Genomic DNA, 20,835 nt, shown 5'->3' on the forward strand with positions numbered 1-20,835 from the left:
CCTTTTTGGAGTAATGTTAAGCCTTTGATTTGAATCATTTGAATCATGACATTTTTGTCAAATTTTCATAATAGATCCCATATCTCCCAGCAATATACAATAGATAAAAAGATTTGTGCATAAATATTAAGACATTTTGTATTTTTGTACTAAACTAAAATAAAGTCATTATTATAATAATTTATTTGTGAGACTTGTTGCAAATTTTGCAACTTACACTAAGTAAGAATTCGTAAAAGCATAGATTTTTTGTGAATTTTCTATTACAAATGTCCAAATCACCTCCGGTGAACGGTCCCACCAACCAAGGGCAGTTACTAGCAGTCGGTTTCGGTAGTAAGTGCACTTTACTTGCCACCGCAACCCAGTATCGAGTTACTTTCCCGTTTAAACACAGAGTTTTTTTTTCTTCGTGCTTCCAGCGTGATGTTCTTCTGTTTGTTCATTCGATTACTTCCCTGAGCTTTCCTGATGACGATGGTGGAAAAGTGGAAATTGGGGAAGGGCGAGGTTGTCGTTACTGCGGTGTGGAAGTTTGGTGGGAAACTGTTGAACTATTTTGGAAGAAGAGGAAGTGGAGGGGAAACATTTGCGTTCCTTTTTTTTGCTGTTGATAATTTCCTGTCGACGCTGTGTTGTCGTTTCCAGTTAAGTAAGTGATTTGAACTTTGTTCTGCAAGTCCAGGGACACTTTGGAAGGCGCCAACGTTGTAATTTGATATTCCCTTATATTTTTTTAAATTTTTTTTATAAGAAGTGTTTGATCATGGATTTGCTAAATTATGAAATTTTGATTTACAAATTCTTGTCTCCAAAAAAAATACAAAGTTAAAAACATTCACAGTCACCATTCAACACAGTCAAATGGCACTGCTGCAGTACGGCAAACGCAAATTTGTTTGACATGCTAATCAGGGAACGGAAAATGACTTTCCATGCTGTCAAATGGAGTCCTGCGCTTCCGTCCAGCTACTGGCCATAGCATGTAAATTATATTGTTGTGTGGCCACGTGTCACTGCCACCAGCAGTCCAAGGCAGTAACGATCTGTGGTTGGAAAAAGGCAAATAGTCACACCGTTGGTTGGAAGAAGATTTATCTTTGGATTTGGCTTCAAAATGTTTTGAAATACTGCAAAAATGACTTTCACTGACTACAATAAAAATACTTTATTAATAACGCTTAGCTGTCAATTTAGTTTCGTAAGTTTATTCAAGATATTGCATAATTTTAGTAAAATGCCAATTTTTGACAATTTTGAAAATTTTGATAATTTTGGCAATTTTGACAATTTTGACAATTTTGACAATTTTGACAATTTTGACAATTTTGACAATTTTGACAATTTTGACAATTTTGACAATTTTGACAATTTTGACAATTTTGACAATTTTGACAATTTTGACAATTTTGACAATTTTGACAATTTTGACAATTTTGACAATTTTGACAATTTTGACAATTTTGACAATTTTGACAATTTTGACAATTTTGACAATTTTGACAATTTTGACAATTTTGACAATTTTGACAATTTTGACAATTTTGACAATTTTGACAATTTTGACAATTTTGACAATTTTGACAATTTTGACAATTTTGACAATTTCGACAATTTTGACAATTTTGACAATTTTGACAATTTTGACAATTTTGACAATTTTGACAATTTTGACAATTTTGACAATTTTGACAATTTTGACAATTTTGACAATTTTGACAATTTTGACAATTTTGACAATTTTGACAATTTTGACAATTTTGACAATTTTGACAATGTTGACAATTTTGACAATTTTGACAATTTTGACAATTTTGTCAATTTTGACAATTTTGACAATTTTGTCAATTTTGACAATTTTGACAATTTTGAGCATTTTAAAATTCAATAAAACGAAAAAAAAACTAGGAAACAAATATGCAAACTTGAGAACGGGACATTTTATAAAAAAAAACAGAATATTTTCGATTGCAAATTTGATTTTGATTTTGACATTTTCCAAAAAACACTATTAAAAGAAACAAAAAACTACATGGCTCAGAAGATGTCTTTTTCAGTCCCCATATAGGAAAAAAAAATCGAGAATTAAAATAGCAGTTTATGTAACTAATTGCGAAAAGAAAAAGTTTTTTCAGCACGAGTCGTATATTTTTCCAACGAAGTTCACCGAGTTTTGCGACGAGTTCCATACAACTTTTTTTTTGCAATACCGAAAAACAATTTTGAATTGAATTTTAAGTCAAATGACCGTGTCAATCCACCGTGGAAATCAAAACCATGTTGAAAAGTATTACATTTTTAAAAGAAATCGATGGAATTGCAAAAATATGTATATTGGGAATTCAAATTTTTGGTGATTAAAGTTAAATAAAAGTTGAGAAGATTTTTTTCTGTACCAACTTTTTTCGACTGAAAAGTTCCAATCATAGCCTATAGCTTTACCGAGGCCACCAAATCGATCGGAAATTCTCATTTTGTATGGCCAGCCCCGAAAATTGTAAAATGACTTGTATGGATAAACGATAGAATAAACAAAGAAAAGTAGTAATTTTTGATTAATGTGTTTCTTATTTTTTTCTCTTGCTTTTTCACGTTTTTATTTAAATTAATATAATTTTTTTTAAAGTGGAAACAGAGTGTGTTAAAACCCATTACAAAACATTCTGCATACTTATTTTGATACTTAAAGAAAGGGATACAAGTTAAAAATACAGCCAAACTTGACCCAAGAAACCACTTTTTTTTCAAAGCGTTGTCAAAGTCACATAAAACAAATACAGTCATCAATCCCAAAATTTTAACAAAAAATTTTTTTTTTACTTTTCAATGCTTTTGAAGATTTAAAAATTATTCATCAAAAATATTTTGGGCAAACTTTTAGGAAAAAAGCCCGTCCAGAGGGTTTTGGTATTTTTAAGAACCTTCAAGATAGTGATTTCTTTGTTGGAGTACCTGGTTCAAACTAAAATTGTTTATGTTTTTTTAGAATATAAAGACCTCCTTTCAGATTTAATAGAAAAGTTAAGAATATAAATGAAAATAAAATCGGATTAATTTTCAAAGAATGACAAAAAAGCTTTGAAACAAAACGAAATTGAGTTTTTATGACTCTTTTGTCCATTTGAAAACAAGCCCGAAATAGTAGTTTATGCAACAAGTTGCAAAAAGAGGATTTTTTCAGCACGAGTCGTACATTTATCCAACGAGGTTCGCCGAGTTGGATAAATACGAAGAGTGCTGAAAAAATCAAGTTTTGCAACGAGTTCCATACAACATTTTTTGCGATTCCAAAAAACACACACTGAGTGAAATTTTATGTCAAATTTTCATGTATTTTGTCAATAAATCGTTTAAATCAAAAAAATGTTCAAAAGTGTTACTTTTCAAAACAAGTGCTGAAAAGTTCAACTTTTCAGCACCCATTTGAGTGCTGAAAAGTAGAACTTTTCAGCATTTATTTTGAAAAGTGTTGCTATTCGATTCTGTTATTTTTGGTACAGAAAAGTAGGCTATTTCGTCGTTCAAGAATGACAGGAAAAGTAAGTAGTTTCACGACGGAATTGCAAAAATAATGTTATTGATTGAGGACATTTGCTTAAAAATTCTTCATTTTCAGCAGGTTTATAAGGGAACAAATTAAGTCAGAAAGAACAGAAAATATTTTCAATAACATCATCTGTTTTATTCTGAACTGTTTTTTAAATCTTTTTTTTTAATAACAAACTTATTTGTGAATATTATTTGCTCATTTGCAATTGAAAAAGTAGTGTTCCTTATAACTGTGGGAATATCATACATAAATAAATAGCTTGCCAAGAAAGCTCCAGCTCACGGTAGTATGCAAATTTCTCGCACCATTACAGAACTTGCCAGCGCTTCTAGGAAATTGAATCTATGCGTGCAAACAGCAGAAAATATCTGAAAAACTCCTCACCAAGAGGGAAACAGCAAAAAAGGTAATTGAATGCGACAATCGATCTGCGAGCACGTCCAGAACGTAAACAGGAAGGCCCAAACTGTCAAATCGTGAATTGAGTCGTTTGAAATGAACTAACAGTTAGAGCCAACGGAGTTTTTTTTTCTCACTCCTCTCCGGTACCGATTAAGGAGCAAGGGTCATCCTCAAGCGCCGCCGTGGCAGAAATCGTGATATTTTCATCAATTAATTGACTGTATTTACGTTTTCTCATTTGATTTACTGCTCTCGTGGGAACACACTTGTGGTGTGGCTTTGGTCGATGTTTTTTTATTTATGATGAAAATCTTGCACTCGATGTTTGTAGTTTTATGCCTGACCCAGATATCGAGCGGATCCCTCAGTCAATGAATCTTCAATTTCTCTCCCGATTGGTGCGGTGTGCTCACTATTCTGCTTGTATACGAGGAGCCCTCATCACCTCTAACCGAAATCGTTTGTGAACTTGCCGCTACTCCAAAGTGAACTGTCTGAACTGCCACTTCTGGTGGTAATAAATAATGTCATTCCAGGATTGAATCGACTTGTTCCAAGTGTCACGATTCGCTTGTTATATTTTTGTGTGATTATTATTACTTACTTCGAGAGCTCAGCCAAAACTTTCTCAAAAATCGATGAGAACTTTTCTGCCACCGCTGCTGGTGGAACAACGACTGATGGAGAACAATAAAGTCGCGATAAAATTACAAAACAAATAAATTCAATGGCCAAAAGTCGCGCGCGGAAGCATCATCGACTTCATGAAATGAGTGGAACGCAAAGATCGGCACGTTTTGAACGCGCGGGTAGTGAGTGGTCGTAAAAGTATTTTTTTCTGAAATAATTGTAACAGGACTCGGACCTCTCTCTGGCGTGTACCACCCTCTAACGGTAGTGGGAATCCGTTTCTTGGGAATTTGTTGTCTGGTGACGTAATGAACGATGGACGATGATGAGATCGTGGAACTTTATCTCAATTGATTGCTTTTAACACTTTGGAAACTTATGATCACATTTGCTGTTCTATGTTTTTGCCTTCATTCATGGCACTTTATGGAAAGAAATGAAATAGCAGTTTATGCAACAAGTTGCAAAAAGTGGATGTTTACAGCACGAGTCGCAGATTTATCCAACGAGGTTCACCGAGTTGGATAAATAGGGGAGAGTGGGGAGACTTGATCCCCGGGGACACTTGATCCCAAGCCTGTATCTCGTCAGCATGTGGGTAAAACAATTAGCTTTGTTCTAGAAAGTTGTGCGAAATTAACTAAAACTCATTGTAGAAAACAAAGAAAAAAATTTAAAAATGTTTAGATTGAGTTACACACATTTTTCTAAAACGAGCTGCAAAAAACTTCCAAGAGATCTTTTTTTCTTTTTGTGATATGCATAAAAAACACTAAAAAAATATTCAAAAAAATATTGTTTTTATATGAATTGTTTGATAAACTTATCAACTTCAAAACCCCTACGCATTTGATGTTAAATTTATCGTCATACTATTTTTACAATCAATTGTTTAAAAAAGTGCGTTTAGGGAGACTTGATCCCTGCATTTTTGCAGTCACTGGAATCAGCCTCAAGATTAATTAATTGGGCTGGGATTTCATACATAGTTTCCTTTAGTATAGTTGTACATAACTCACTGCAGTTTGAACCTTTTTTCAAAAGTTTTGTAAACAAAAATTTCCAGCTTTTGTAAACATGCTTAATTTTGATCTAAAAAATAATATTTTAAGTTTTTATATATTTTACATACTAAACTTGTTAAATTTTGAACAAAAACGTACAGGTTTTATGTGAAATTGCTGTAACTAATAGAAAATTTAAAGTTTGCATAAATCAGAAACATTTTGCTTAAGTTTTTTTCAAAACGTTGAAAGGGGGATCAAGTTACCCCTAACATTTTAAAAATGCCGGTTTAAAATATTTTTTTAAAACGCTTGGCTAGATTCGAAAAGTTTATCTGATGATATATCCTTATTAGGCAAACATACATGAATGTTTAAGCTTTCAATTCATGCAAAAAGATCATAGTTTTGTGAGTAATTGACAGAGTTATGTGCGATACAAAAAAAGGGGATCAAGTCTCCCCACTCTCCCCTACGACATAAAACTTTTATTGCTATTCCGAAAAACACCCTTTGTACAGAATTAAAGGACAAATGTCCATGCATTGAGTCAATGAATCGTTTAAATCAAAAAAAAATAATAGTATAACTTTCCCCAAAAAGTACTGAAAAGTTCAACTTTTCAGCTTTCATTTCAGTGCTGAAAAGTGGAACTTTTCTGCATTTGTTTTGAAAAGGGTTACTATTCGATTCTGTTATTTTTGGTACAGAAAAGCAGGCTTTTCGTCGTTCTAAAATGACAAGAAAAGTAAGTAGTTTAACGACGGAATAGCAAAAACATTTTTGCAAATCGACTTCTCTTTGTTTTTTTTTATTTGGATGAAACTTTGTCCATGCGTTTCCTTTTTTCAAAATTTTCAATATTTCGGGCTGGTCTTGTGACACGTCTGTTGTAAAAAAAAGGACGTGTCACAAGATAGCACACAAGCTACGATTTTCTGGTGTCTTCGCCAGAGTTCCCAAATGAACCGGTTAGGCTAGGTTCACCTATAAACTTGTTTCGGCTTAAACCTCTCTTTGTGGTTCAATCCTGGTTCAGTGAACCATGAACCATGGCTTAAGCCACGCTAACCAGGCTAATGAAAACCATAGCAATAATGCTACTGTGTAACAAATATTATTGTGTAACAATGTTACAATGTAACATTCATTACACCGTAACATTGCTACACCACAACATTCGTTACACTGTTACATTCGTTACACCGTAACATTCGTTACACCGTAGTATGATTACACCGTAACTTCGTTACACCGTAACATTGTTACACCGCAACATTCATTACACCGTAACATTGTAACACCGCAACATTCATTACACCGTAACATTGTTACACCGTAGTATGGTTACACCGTAACATCGTTACACCGCAAAATTCGTTACACCGTAACATTCGTTTCACCGTAGTATGATTACACCGTAACATTGTTAAACCACAACATTCGTTACACCGTAGTTTGGTTACACCGTAACATTGTTGCACCGCAACATTCGTTGCATCGTAGCATTCATTACACCGTGACATTCATTACACATTACGGTGTAAGACTGTTACGGTGTAACAATGTTACGGTGTAACACTGTTACGGAGTAATGAATGTTGTGGTGTAACAATGTTACACTGTAATCATACTACGATGTAACGAATGTTACGGTGTAACAATGTTACGGTGTAACCATATTACGGTGTAACAATGTTACGGTGTAGATTTAGAGTTAAACAGTGTCACGGTGTAACAAAGCTTGCCGTTTAGCCTAACATTCTTTGATCAGGTTCAAGCCAGGTTCAAGCCTAGTTCAAGCCAATGGTTCATTTTGGCTAGCCTCGCCTGGTTTGAACCAAATGAACCATGGCTCACGGCACTCGGTGAGCCTGAGCCGACGATGCTTGCCGACGTGTGGTGTGAACCTGAACCAGAAAAATGAACCTAGCCTAGCCGACGGCTTAGGCTCGTGGGAACACTGGTTTTCGCCAAAGTTGTAGGCAATGATTAAGACTTTTCAGAGAAAGGAAAAAATGAACTTTTTCAGAAAAAGGAAAATAAAATCCTTGTACCGAAATTATTTTTTTTTTGGAAAAAGATATGATTTAAGAAAAAATTGAAAATTGGTAATAAAAACTTTAAAATTAATTTTTCAATGCTAAATCAACTTGAAAAATATTGCATGAAGAAAAGCACTCCGGATTTTTTTTCACGAGTTTCCTACTGTTTTCTTTTTTTGGGCTTTGTTGAAGAATGTGTAAAAATGAGTTTTTCTAAGTGTTAAATAATTAGCCCTCATTTTTTAACGAACGATAACTCGGTAACTACTGGTTCCATTTTCAATTTTAAAAAATGCAACATTTGTGAAATTTTCTTCTCTCATAAATGAAAAATAAAAAAAGGCCAAAATAAATGTTTTCAGCATTTTTTAGCAACTTATTTTTATTACAAAAATCAAACAAATTATAAATTACGATCCAATTTTACTATAACTAAGTAAAGGAGCATTTCCATTCGAGCAGTTTTTGCTTTTTTCTACAATGTATTTCTTATGGAGCGAACTGTCAAAAACTGCTCGACTGCGGGTGCTCCATTGGTGCTTAATACATAGAAAAAAGAAGTCGAATTTTGGAAGGTTGAAAATTTGTTTGGCTGAATATTTCATCTCTTTTGAGTAATATTATTTTTAAAAAAATGTGTAAAAATGTGAACCTGATGAAAATTACTATATATTTTCTGTGTACATCAAAACAGTGTCATCTGCTAAGAAATAATTAATTTATTTAAATATTATTTCTTTGTATAAATTTTCAAAATCTGTAAAAAAAAATTAAAAAGGCTTCATATTATTAAATATGTTTAAATTAACATTATGCAATGTCTTCTAAATAGTTTTCAATTGATCGATTCAAACAAAAACGAAAGCACGAAAGGCAAACAATAACAAACACGTTTTGTTTGGCTGACTATTATGTGCATTGTCCCGAAGTTTGGTTGAAGTTGGTCGCTGGAGTCCCGAGTTATAATTACAAATGTTTACGGTAGTCTAACTTGTACGTGCGTCAAACGCGTTCTGACCTTAAATCCCTTTGGCCAGTTGTCGCATTTAGATCAATTTTCAGGGAGTGACAAGACATGATTGAAACTACTTTTATATGAATAGTGACAATTTTTTTTGGTTTTCATTGAATATCTCACGATTGAAATCTTATTTTGGGGATCTGTGAAGTTCAAAAGATGAGGCATTGTGAGCGCACAAAATGGCGCTCTTAACTAAATTTGGCCCAAAATGCACGTACGACAAGTTAGCATGTTTTTTTTCATTGTACTTTTTTAAAATTGTGTTAAATGAAAAGAGCAGAAAATTTCATTTTTTTATTTCTTTTATCATTGAAGTTCAATCATTATTTCCCGAGATATCAGTGATAAAAACAAAATTCAAAAAATGTAAATGTATTTTTTTTTTTCAAAAATGTTCAAGGATTAAAAACCACGACAATTTAAAAAAAAATTATTATTTATAAATTGTTATAACCTGTATTTTTATCAAAATTTTTCTGAGGATCTTTTTGATTGCAAATTCAATTTTTAATTTAAAAAAAGAAGTCAAATATTGTTTTTGCGATTTTTTGAGTGTAGTCCTCATTTATACCTACAATTTTGCCCAAGATACCTATCAAATAATTCCTTCAAAAGGTTTAGATTTTTGAATTTGCAGAATCTATTTTTGTATGGACAGCTGCCAAATTTGTATGGAAACAAATAAAGATACAAAATGGCTTCTTTGGTCATACGAAAGGCACCCAATAAGATTCAGCTAGATTGAAAAATTTTAAAATTTAAAATTAATTTTTGTCATTGATAAAAAAAATCAGTTTACAGTTGATTGTCCAAAGCTAAAAAAACATGTGATAAAAATTCTCCATTTTAAACATTATATCAAAATATTCTTGAAAAGATTGTCAATATTTTTTTATTCTACAGGGATTCTATTTTTAAGCTGTGAGTAGGTTTTACAATTATTGTCACCTTCTAAAGAGATTGTTAGCCTAACCAAAACAAAGTAAAGAAATACATTTCATAACCATTCTGAACTCTTTTTTTTTATTTATTCTTGATTATTCCCAAATCCATCTACTAACCTCATTCTGACCTCGCTGGCCACCATCAGCACCGGCTTATCGGGGCTCAGAATCGTGGCCGGAACCGTGTTGGACCACTCGTCAATTACCAGCCGCTGCTGCTGGCTAATTCGTCCTCCTGCCCCCGACTGGGGCGTCCTCTGCGGCCGGGGACAACCGTGCTGGTGCCTTTCGATGGCTTCATTCTGGAACGTTTTGGCCGAGGTTCGGACCAGGGTGGCAGCTAGGAGCAGAAACACAGGCAGCAGAATGGCCACGTGTAGCCTTTGGCGTTTCATTTTTTTGCTGATTTTTTTCTGTTTTCGCTGGAAAGAAACGGAAAAGAACAATTTGATATTTAGAACTTCTCGAGTGACGGCCCGCAACAACTAGGAAGTACTATGATCTGATAAGAATATGAATGGAAAGTGCCAACAAATGTGCGCGCTGGCGTGTTTCACGTGGCCCCGGAAAGCGCCACGGATATTTTCCCAGTGTATCGGGTGACATTCGAGGAAATATTTGCAAAAAAATGGTTGTGATAGAGGGAACAATTTAAATAATAAAATTCAGATCGCGACTCTCAGTTATTAAAAATCAAATAAAACTCGAAACTGAGAACAGTGTTATTTAAAAAGATTTGACGATATATTTTGTCTACAGCAACCATTTTCATTTTACTTCAAATCTGCTCTGAAAAACGACGCTTCAACTGCCGCCACAGTACAACCCTTTATGGCGCTGCCACACAAAAATTTGACACCCTGTATAAAAAAACATTTCCGTGTTTTTTGAATGGCGTTTGCGTTTGACGATTTGTTTGGGCTGTTTCGACTTGAATTTCAAAAACGCTTGGCGTCGTCATCGTTCGGTGCCATGTGGCCCAATGTTTTGGGGAGAAATAAAAATCCATTTGAGCCCTTCTTTTTGCCGTATCAAATCAGGAAGACAAAACACGCGCTCGCTCGACATTTATATGCTCTGGCACTTGGTTCTAACTGTCCCCACACACATGATATGGAGGCGCCTAGTGGGCCAGTCGGTTTGAAATATCACGCCAAACAGGCAGGCAGAGTGGTTGTGTATAAATAAAATTCGATGCGGATTTTAATAACTGAGTATGACTCGAGATCTTGTTTTGGCTTGTTTTGATTAATTACTCATCGATCCATAAAATGCATCCATTGAAGAAAACAAATATTAAATAGAAAAAAATATCGAAATGTTAAACCGACCAAAAAAATTGTTGCAAAAAATTCTAAGGGCATCAGTTGATTGAATAAGAATACCTACGACTTAAATATTTGAAAGCTCCACTTTTTTTAAACTTTCAAGGACAGAAGTCATACATAGAACAAAAAAAAGGTAAAAACGGCAAGACAAATATTTGGCATTGTGAAAAAGGACATCTTTCCCCACCAAGGTGAATTGCGGAGTGAAGAGAAATATTTCATCGACAGGTTAAGTGCAACTAGGGTACGTTATCCATTAGTGGACCCCTTTCCTATAGTGAACCCTCTGAAGGGTTTTTGATGAAAAAATCACAATTTCAAGCGTGTTGTTGTCTACAAATCTTTTATTTGGCATGTTCAGCATCATTTAAATCAATGTTGACTGATATTGAATTGTCCTTTTCACCAAAACAAGTGTTTTGAGTTCGACATCTGAAATCAGCCATGGCCACTAGCATTTTCACAACAAAACTGCTTTTATATTTATGATTGAATTAACAATCCAATCATTTTTGACTGATTATTTAACTTCAGCAAGACGAAATAATGTAAGTTTAAGGAACCTTACTAAAATAAAGCGAAGAACTGCTCATTTTCGAGCAAAAATTAGGGGGGTCCAATATAGGACAACGAAAATCCAAACTTTTCCAAAAGTGGACCCCTGTTGATTAACCCTCTAACGCCCATGGTTACTCCAGAGCACCACTAATTTTTGTATTCTAAATTAAATTTCTCTGCAACCATGCATTTTTTCAACCTGGTTCAACCTGAATTAGTTTATAAAGAACGTTAGCTTATAACTATTAAAATTGCATCCAATTTAGTCGATCCAATTACGAGTAATAGTGAAAAACGTAAAAAATCTCGATTTTGCTCTGGGCGGGAAGGGGTTAAACCTTCAAAAATGAAGAAAACTGTGTATTTAAGCAAAAGTTTCTCTTAAACATACAATAAATGGTTGTTGTTATCAACCTAAACGCATAATTTTTTGCCATTGTGAGTATAAATTTAGCTGTTTCATGTTAAAAAAGTACCAAAAATGCTGAAACCGTAGAAAATTATAATTAATCAAAACTATAGTCAATTAAACTTAACTCAAGCATCGTAATTGCAGTTTGAAATTATATTTTATAATAATAAATCAAGAACAAAACATTTTTTTAAATAAACATGCGTTGTTTTATCAGCAACTGTAAAAAAATCTAGTCTTTAGTTTCGGTCAACCATTATTACATATATAATATGGAAAATGTGCATCAAAATTACTTTTTTTAAATTATTTTTATGTTTACAGGGAAATGTTTGAAACGTTTTCTCTAATCTTTTTCGGAAATAAATGTGTTTAAATGTCTGTTAGGTTTTTGTTGTTGTTTAAAGCCAAATTTGTTAACAAAACATATTTTTATATGATGAAAAGTGAGCAAAATCCATCTTTTATTCATTATATCTATCATTAGAACTACACCATGCATCAAAACATCAAATATCGGTTAAATTTTGTATAAAAATAATCGGATTGTGGACCCGGGTCCACTATAGTAAAAGGGGGTCCATAACAGGCAAAAAAACCTTTTTTAAATTGCTATTTTTCTGCTAAAAAACAAATAAACTAATGAAATAAATAGTCAACATTGTTCAAAAGACTTCAGTTTTCTTTGTTTTGTACAAAGGGTTATGAAAAAGTGCTTAAAATATTCAAAAATTGTGAAAAATATGCTTCGGCTCTACTAGAGGGTCCACACAATATCCTTTCCTTTTTTTCCAAGTTTTTGTATTGAAACTATTTGAAAATCATTCGCATTCCTTGACAGATAAGTTCTCTGGAATTCCGCAATTTTTTATTTGAATGACTTTATATTTTTTTATTCTACATTTTATGACTAAACTAAAATACATTTTTTTACTTTATAGTTTAGGATGGCGCAGAAAACAGAAGTACAGGAGTCATGAATTTTACAAACAAAAATGAAAAAAAGTATTTTAATAAATTTTAATTTTTTTTTGTTTCCCCCCTTTCATAGTCGGTCTGAAAAATCTGGGGGCAAAACAATTATTTTGTTCAAAAAACTTCAAAATGTCAACGAAAATTTAAGTGCAATTTGCTGCAATGAATTGAAAATGCATTCCCTTGCGTTTAGAATCATTTTTAGCATGTTTGGGTTTATTCAAAAATCTTTTAAAATTTTCGATGTACTGTACGGCTAAAAATTTTTTGTTTTCGTCAAATCTTACATTTTTTGAAAACTAATGATTGCAAAACATCTGAACTAGTGTAAATTACACTTTAAAACACTTTTTCCATTCAAATCTTTAGACTATGGCTTGGCTATGGCAACCAGCAGCCCGAACAAAAATTAAAAAAAAACTGCTGAAATTTTTGTCATCTTTCTGAAAATGAACTTTTTTTGAAAAAAAAAAAAAAATCACCCTCATATACTCATAATTTAAAAACGGCGCGCTTTACCAAGAAAATTTTCATTTTCTTGAAAAAAGTCATTTTTAAATGCCAGTTTAATTTTACATCTACTCATAAATTTTGGAATTTTGGCTATGGCACTATTATTTTTTTCAGCTTGAAAATTTAAATTTATTTTGAGGTACAAATTAGAATTACAATCGAGAATAATTCTTCACATTCTTTGGTGAATTGCACCGTTTGCTGATTATAGGCAAAAATGTTCAATGTTTTGCAATATAAAACTATTTCACAAAGGGCGTTTACCCTTGCAATTTTGTTTTTTTGATTTTTAATGGAAAAATATACATTTTTCAAGACTTAATTTATCGTGCTTCGGGTTGCTGATCTACAGTCTTTTAATGTTTAAATTTTAGAAAGTAGTCCGAAATTTAAAATGTCTGTGTGTATGTGACCAACAAACTAGCTCATGTTTCTCGGCACTGGCTGAACTGATTTGACCCGAACCTGTTGCATTCGACTTGGTTTAGGGTCCCATAGATCGAGTTTTATACAGATTGAAGTTTCGATAAGTTGTTCAAAAGTTTTGTATAAAAATGTGTTTTCACATATATCCGGATCTCACTTAAATGTATGTAAACTATGTCCGGGTCCATCATCCGACCCATCGTTGATTAGATTATCAAAAGACCTTTCCAACGATTCAAAAACATTGAAGATCTGGCAACCCTGTCTCGAGATATGCCCACTTAAGTGACATTTATGTATTTTTTTGAAGCCGGATCTCACTTAAATGTATGTAAACTATGTCCGGATCCACCATCCGACCCAGCGTTGGTTAGGTTATCAGAAGACCTTTCCAACGACTCCAAAACATTGATGATCTGGCAACCCTGTCTCGAGATATGTCCATTTAAGTGATATTGATGTACTTTTTGGTTGCCGGATCGAAAAAATAGATGAAATTGTTGTACAATTCCATCATATCAGCCGAAGTTGACTTTATAGCTGTCGGCCACCATTGCTAGTACCAACCACTAGTGTCTTCCTTTTATCTACAAGGACTTCGCCGCCCTGGGCTCCTAAGTGTATGAAAGTATGGCACGGAGCGACGGCGCCGAATACCCATATTTACACAAAGAATTTTAGAGCGCCCGTCGCGGGATTCGAACCGGCGACCTCTGGATTGTGACTCCAGCGCGCGGTCCGATTGATCCACACGGGCGGGACATATCAGCCATTGTTGGTAATAAGTGAGGAAGGCTCCAACCACATAGGTGGATTAAATGAGTTTTTCATTTTTAAAATTACAGTTTTTAATTTTTAATTCAAGACATATATTTCAAAAGAGTCACAAATTCAAAATATTTTTTTTAAAGAGATCAATTTTATTTTGAGACCTTTTTGAGACATAGGGGGATGGCGTCGCTATTTTTAGACTTCATTTTCCACTTTTTCTCATCGAAACCGACTACTTTATCGACTTCATTTTGCTGGGCGAGATAGGACGCCGTCTATTTTTAGACGATGACTCAGCACTTTTCCACTTTTGCACTTAAAAAAACCAGGTGGCAGCACGATGTAACGCCACGTCCCTATTGAGACTGAGATATTTGCCTTAGAAAATGGACGGTTGCATACTTTAAAAATTTTAATTGTAAATTTCAATTTTGTTTCTTTTCCTTTTATTCGATGTATCTCAGCAACCAGAGTTTTAATTTCAAATGTTTCTAAGACAAATAAAAAAAAATCAGAAAAAAATAATTGATACTATTTTTTAAATAGTTTTTTTTTTATGTCGAAAACAGCGCTTTTTATACAAATTTCAATAACTTTTCAATTTTCTTTTTCGAAAAACAAGTTTTTCAAAAAAATAAAAAATCATAAACTGTTGCAAATATTTTCCAATTTCTTGCCTCCTTGAAAACCGGCCCAAAAAATCAAGACAAGACATATTTTTCACCAAATTTCAAAATTTTGAGTAAATTCTGAGTGCAATCAGCTAAAATCATTGTAAAATACATTCCTCTGTGTTTTTAATAATTTTTAACATGTTTTAGTTCGCTTGAAAGTATATTAAGTTTGAGTTAATTTTTAATGTTAATGTACAGTACCGCAAAAGCGGTGAAGTCGCTTTTTTTCTTTTCTTAAAAATGTAGTTTGCAGGGGCTATGCTTTATAAAATATGTTTGAATTGCAATGAAAAAAAAAATCGGAGGTTTTATTCTCGGTTTAAAACAATTTCTTTTGTAAACAGACAACTTTGGTTAAGACGCTGAATTAATTATAAAAAAAAACACTTAACTTTACATGTGTAAGAACATTCGGTAATGCTGTAAAAAAATAATGCAAAAAATACAAAACAAATAAAAACTGGCTGTTCATTTATATAAAATCATAACTTTGATTAAATAATCCAATATTCAAGATGTAATAAGAAATACAAAAAAAATACAATTCTATTCATCTTCTCAAAAGTACAGTAAATCACCCTACAATTAATCGTAACATTACGCAGCATGATCGCATCGCACATTTACTCACTTGTTTAACGTTATGCTCCCCGAGGGCAGTGTAAATCGAGAATCAATTCCGCCACACACTAATGTCGCCGTCGTCTCGGTCTCCTTCGTCTTCTCCGTCCCCTCGGCGGTGAATCGATTAATCACTCCACAATTAATCGCACACACAAATCGGTCGTGCACCGCGGCAAAGAAAATTACCCTCGATTTCGTGTGTGTGTGTGTGTGACACTTTTAGTTTTCCTCGCGGGCCGTCGGCAGTTCGCACGTTCGCAAATTAGGCGAATCCTTCTGCTGCCGTCTCTCCATCGTCGTCGTTTTCACCAACATCACCATCATCCTCATCAGAGTGTCATGTGCTTTTGCAGCACTGGTCGGTTTTATTACACGCACACTGCACTTGCATTTGCAACGCGGGCGCGAGCACAATTTGACGGATTTGACAGTTTTTCCTCTGCGTCTTCTTCTTCCGTCTTGATCACATGCCAGCAAACATCAGCCACTATTACATGGTTCGGTTAAATGCGGAGCTGCAGACGCTGGTAGTGAACTGGGGATAATTATGATGATTAATTACCAAACTAGACCTGCTCTGGGAAAAGGTTCAGGATAGTTTAGGCCGTAATTTGTGTAGTACTTGATATAGATTAATTACGAATTATGTTTCGCAAGTAACAGTGTGACTTTATTTGAATTTTGTAAAAAAAAAAACTCTTATCCTATCTTTAAATTGATTTTTGGAGTAAGTACTAGAGGACAAAATAAATCCATTCGTGGAAAACCGTACGAAAATAAAACTAGTTCCATGAATTTTCCAGAGGAAAATTTTGTTTATGTATACCCTAATTGTGTCACAGTTGATGCTTTTCGGAGGAACTGTTCCACTAAAAATATTAGAATTGGAGAAAAAATCCAATGTCAATTTGATTGTCAAAGTCATTTTTGTGTGTGTGTGTTTCATTATTTCGTAGACACGTTCAAAGCATACAATTTTGAATGAAATGTTATGACATTATTATAAACAACATCAATGTTTTAAATTAAATAATAAACAGATCGTATTTTACAGAATCCTTTTAAACTTGTTTCAAAAGTAAATTGCATAAACCATGAAAAATAATTATGATAAGCTATAAATATTGATTTCGAAACTTTGTATTAATTTCATCAATTTTTTTTTTTTCATATTTTGCCTTTTTAATTCCCATTTTTATTGTGGTAAATATTATTTTATTTTTGTACAGTCCAGACTTAATTATCAGAAGGCCCTGGCAAAATTTGAATTCGGATACTCTAAATAATCAAATCAGTTTTTTTGTCATTATTTTATTTATGATTGTTGAGCTTAAGTATGACCCCTAAACTACTCAAAAGTGATTAAGAATCTTTAAATCCAAGATGGCGGCCAAATTGGCTGTGATGAAATATTGATAAAAAGATTTTTTTTTATTTAATTGGCAATCAACCACCACAATTTCCCTGAAATGGGGTCGCAGAACACGAATTTGAAGTTACAAAATATGGAAAAAAAATATTTTTCATTATTCGATTATCCGAAATCCCATACAAACCTTCGGAGAATCAAAACTTCGGATATTCGCGGCTTCGGATAATCGTGCTAGACTGCACAAATTTAGATCTTTCAAATAACTTTATTCCATTTAAAACAATTTGACATTTAATATTTTATTTAAAGGTATTTCAAAGGCTTTTGCAAAACATCTCGAAACATACAAAATATGTTTTTTTGTTTGAAAATGGATTTTACACGTGATTTATGTTGGTAAAAATTTTCTGACATTGTGATAAACAGACCGTTTTTATAACTGAGCAGTTCTCTACGAAATCGGTATTTTTTCTTAAATTTTAATTTTTGTATTTTTTAATCCGACTGAAACTTTCGAATCGAAAAATTGATCGCTAAAATTTTTCAACTTCATTTTTCGATGTAAATTGATTATTTGGCCCTTTTGAAATGTTAGACTTCGTTCAAAGTTCAAAAGTGCAAAATATAGAGAATTTTCTCAGCTTTTCAAAAATATTTTTTTCAAAGGTGGGCAAACATGTGCACTCTCTTTAAAAAATGAAAAACTTCGACTATTTTCAAAACAGTCACTTAAAAATGGATTAAACTTGAAAACAGCGCACTTTATCAAAATTCCACCAAAGTGCTTTTTGATTGCAAATTAGATTTTATATCGAAAAATGAAGTTGAAAAATTTTTGCGACCAATTTTTCGATTTTTTGAAAAAAATCAGTATTGATTCAAAAATTCATAACTCGCCCAAAGATTTTTTGCACAACCTGGAAATTTCTGAAAAGTTGGCATTTGATGTCCTCTAAAACATATCAAAAAAAAAATATTTTTTTTTGCAAATCAAGTTTTAGTGACAAAAAGTTAAATAAAAAATCACCCAAATTTTTTACCCTGTATCATTTTTTCCAGTGTAGTCCATATCCATACCTACAACTTTGCCGAAGACACCAAATCGATAAAAAAATTCCTTCAAAAGATACAGATTTTTGAATTTTCATACATCATTTTTGTATGGACAGCTGCCAAATTTGTATGGAAAATTATATGGACAAACTAATGATGCAAAATGGCTTCTTTGGGCATACCGAAGGCACCAAAAAAGTTTCGGCCGTATTAAAAAATACAAAAAAAATCGAATGACCGAAATCTCAGAGACTTGCTCGGATGTGAAAAAGTTTAATAAAACAACTGGAAATTTTGGTGTACACTGAAATAAAAAAAGGTACCAAATTCCTAAATTCCTTATTAAGTTATGCAAAAAACCCGATTACTAAATAAGGAAAAGTGGCAAAATTTCTAGAATTTAGGAATTTGGTACTTTTTTTTTATTTCAGTGTACCCATTATTCCCTGCACAGTAATATACATTACCTACAACTTTGGCGAAGATACCAAATCTATCAAAAATGCCTTCCCAAAATATTTTTTTTTGAAAATTGTCATACCAAATTTGTATGACCAATTAAAATTTGAATAATTGAAGTTTTTAATAAAATTTAATTATCGTAAAAATGGTTTGTGAAATGTCAAGATTTTTTGGAAAGTCAATATTTGGTCAATATGGATCATTTTTCGCAATATTTCCACAAATTCTAAAGGGTTGAGGGATTAAGCTACCCCTAATAATTTAAAAGTGTCATTCTAACATGTGTTTTAGAAATTTGAAATACATCTTTAACAATCAAAAATCATAAGCTGAAGAAGCAGTTTTAACAAACAGGTGTTTAATAATGTTCAATGTTTTTTTACGGTGTTTACATTCTCATGTTCCTAAAATAAGTGCAAAGGTATTTCAACTGATATTTATGTCATTTACAAATTTAATAAATTCTTAATAAATGCAAATAATTACTTGAGAATCATTAACACTTCATATAACACAAACTTCATCAAATTGAACGATGCTTGTTTTTGTTCAACTCTAATTTCACTTTTTAAAATTCCAATATCAAAATTCTTTGAAACACCTCTTTTTTTAGAATAAGTCTTAAACTGTCATTAAACATATTCCATCATCAAAACGAAATCTCAGCTGACGTCCCTGACAAGTGATTTGCGGCAATTATTCGCCAACATGATTGCACCCAGATCAGCTTCTCCTAATCCGTAACAGACCACACATCCCCCAAAAATTCGAAAGCCGGTCACGATTAGCCGATTTGCCGCGCGCTATCTATTTTAATTACGAAGAATCGTAAACCCACACACACACACAGCACATCACTTCACATCGCCACGGCACATGATCTTCTTCGCACGCATTTTCCCCGTGTGCATTTTCCGGCCGGTTTTCCGAATGTTATGTTTTTCCTTGTTTTCTGCACCGGTGACTGCCGGCTATGCGCCGCCCCGCGCGTGAAATTCAACGCGTGCCGACGCGCTCTCAAGACGACACACAACAACGTCAAAGGTCAACCTGTCACAGCTGATTCACCAGAACTCGCGGTCGGCAACGGTTCCCCGCTCAAAAGGCAGGATGACTAACTCCACATGCATGCGTGGACCGTCACCACGTGTCGTCTACCCGCGACTTGGATATCCTTGCAGCTCCGAAACAAAACCTCGCCGCGAAGCTTGTCCTTAACGCAAGTGGTGGTGGTACCTTAACAAAGGCTTGGAGCCAACTCGAAGGGCTCGTCGCAATTCACGTCTTGCCGGCGCGGCGTCCGAAGATAAACTAATTCCTACTGTAGCATAAATATGTCTCGAATGGTGGCCACCACATCGCTACCGACCGACCGTCGTTCAGTCGAAGAAGACGAGAATCAACGAGTAGGGACATCCAAGAGCAGTTCTCTCAGATTTCGGTCATTCGATTTTTTTTGTATTTTTTAATCCGACTGAAACTTTTTTGGTGCCTTCGGTATGCCCAAAGAAGCCATTTTGCATCATTAGTTTGTCCATACTTTTGCAGCTGTCCATACAAAAATGATGTTTGAAAATTGCTTTCGATCGAGTCTTCGGCGTTGTAGGTATACAGACTACACTGGGTCGAAAAAATTGGTGATTTTTATTTAACTTTATCACTAAAACTTGATTTGCAAAACACTATTTAATTTTTTTTTTTTGATATGTTTTAGAGGACATAAATGCCAATTTTCAGAAAGGTTGTGCTCTGAGCGAGTTATGATTTTTTTATCAATACTGATTTTTCAAAAATCGAAATATTGCAGAAATTTTTCAACTCATTTTTCGATGTAAAATCAATTTGCAATCGAAAAGTATTTTAAATTTTGATAGCACCGTTTTCATCCAGGTGACTTTTTGAAAATAGTCGCAGTTTTCATTTTTTGCACATGTTTGCACACTTTGGAAAAATATTTTTGAAAAGCTGAGAAAATTCTCTATATTTTATTTGACTTTGTTGATACGATCTTTAGTTGCTGAGCAGCAAGCGAAAACAGGAAAATTGATGTTCACTCAACATTTTTCAATGT

General features: G+C 33.5%; 1 protein-coding gene across 2 annotated transcripts in view; it reads right to left on the minus strand.

The window, feature by feature from the left end:
* LOC6042355 (protein NDNF) overlaps nucleotides 1-20,057 on the minus strand; it is a 29,925-nt gene extending 9,868 nt beyond the window's left edge. The window contains exons 1-3 of one of the 2 annotated variants that reach the window (XM_038256407.1): nucleotides 19,923-20,057; nucleotides 15,885-16,412; nucleotides 9,714-10,018 (exon numbers count right to left, since the gene is read on the minus strand). In XM_038256407.1, coding sequence (XP_038112335.1) covers nucleotides 9,714-9,991 — 278 coding nt within the window. In that variant the 5' untranslated portion in view covers nucleotides 9,992-10,018; nucleotides 15,885-16,412; nucleotides 19,923-20,057. Of the gene's footprint in view, nucleotides 1-9,713; nucleotides 10,019-15,884; nucleotides 16,413-19,814 lie in introns of both variants that reach the window. The other variant, XM_038256406.1, reaches the window with a different exon arrangement.
* Between the last annotated feature and the right edge of the window lie 778 nt (nucleotides 20,058-20,835).

Source organism: Culex quinquefasciatus, chromosome 2 (genome assembly GCF_015732765.1).
Source record: "Culex quinquefasciatus strain JHB chromosome 2, VPISU_Cqui_1.0_pri_paternal, whole genome shotgun sequence".
Lineage (NCBI taxonomy): Eukaryota > Metazoa > Arthropoda > Insecta > Diptera > Culicidae > Culex > Culex quinquefasciatus.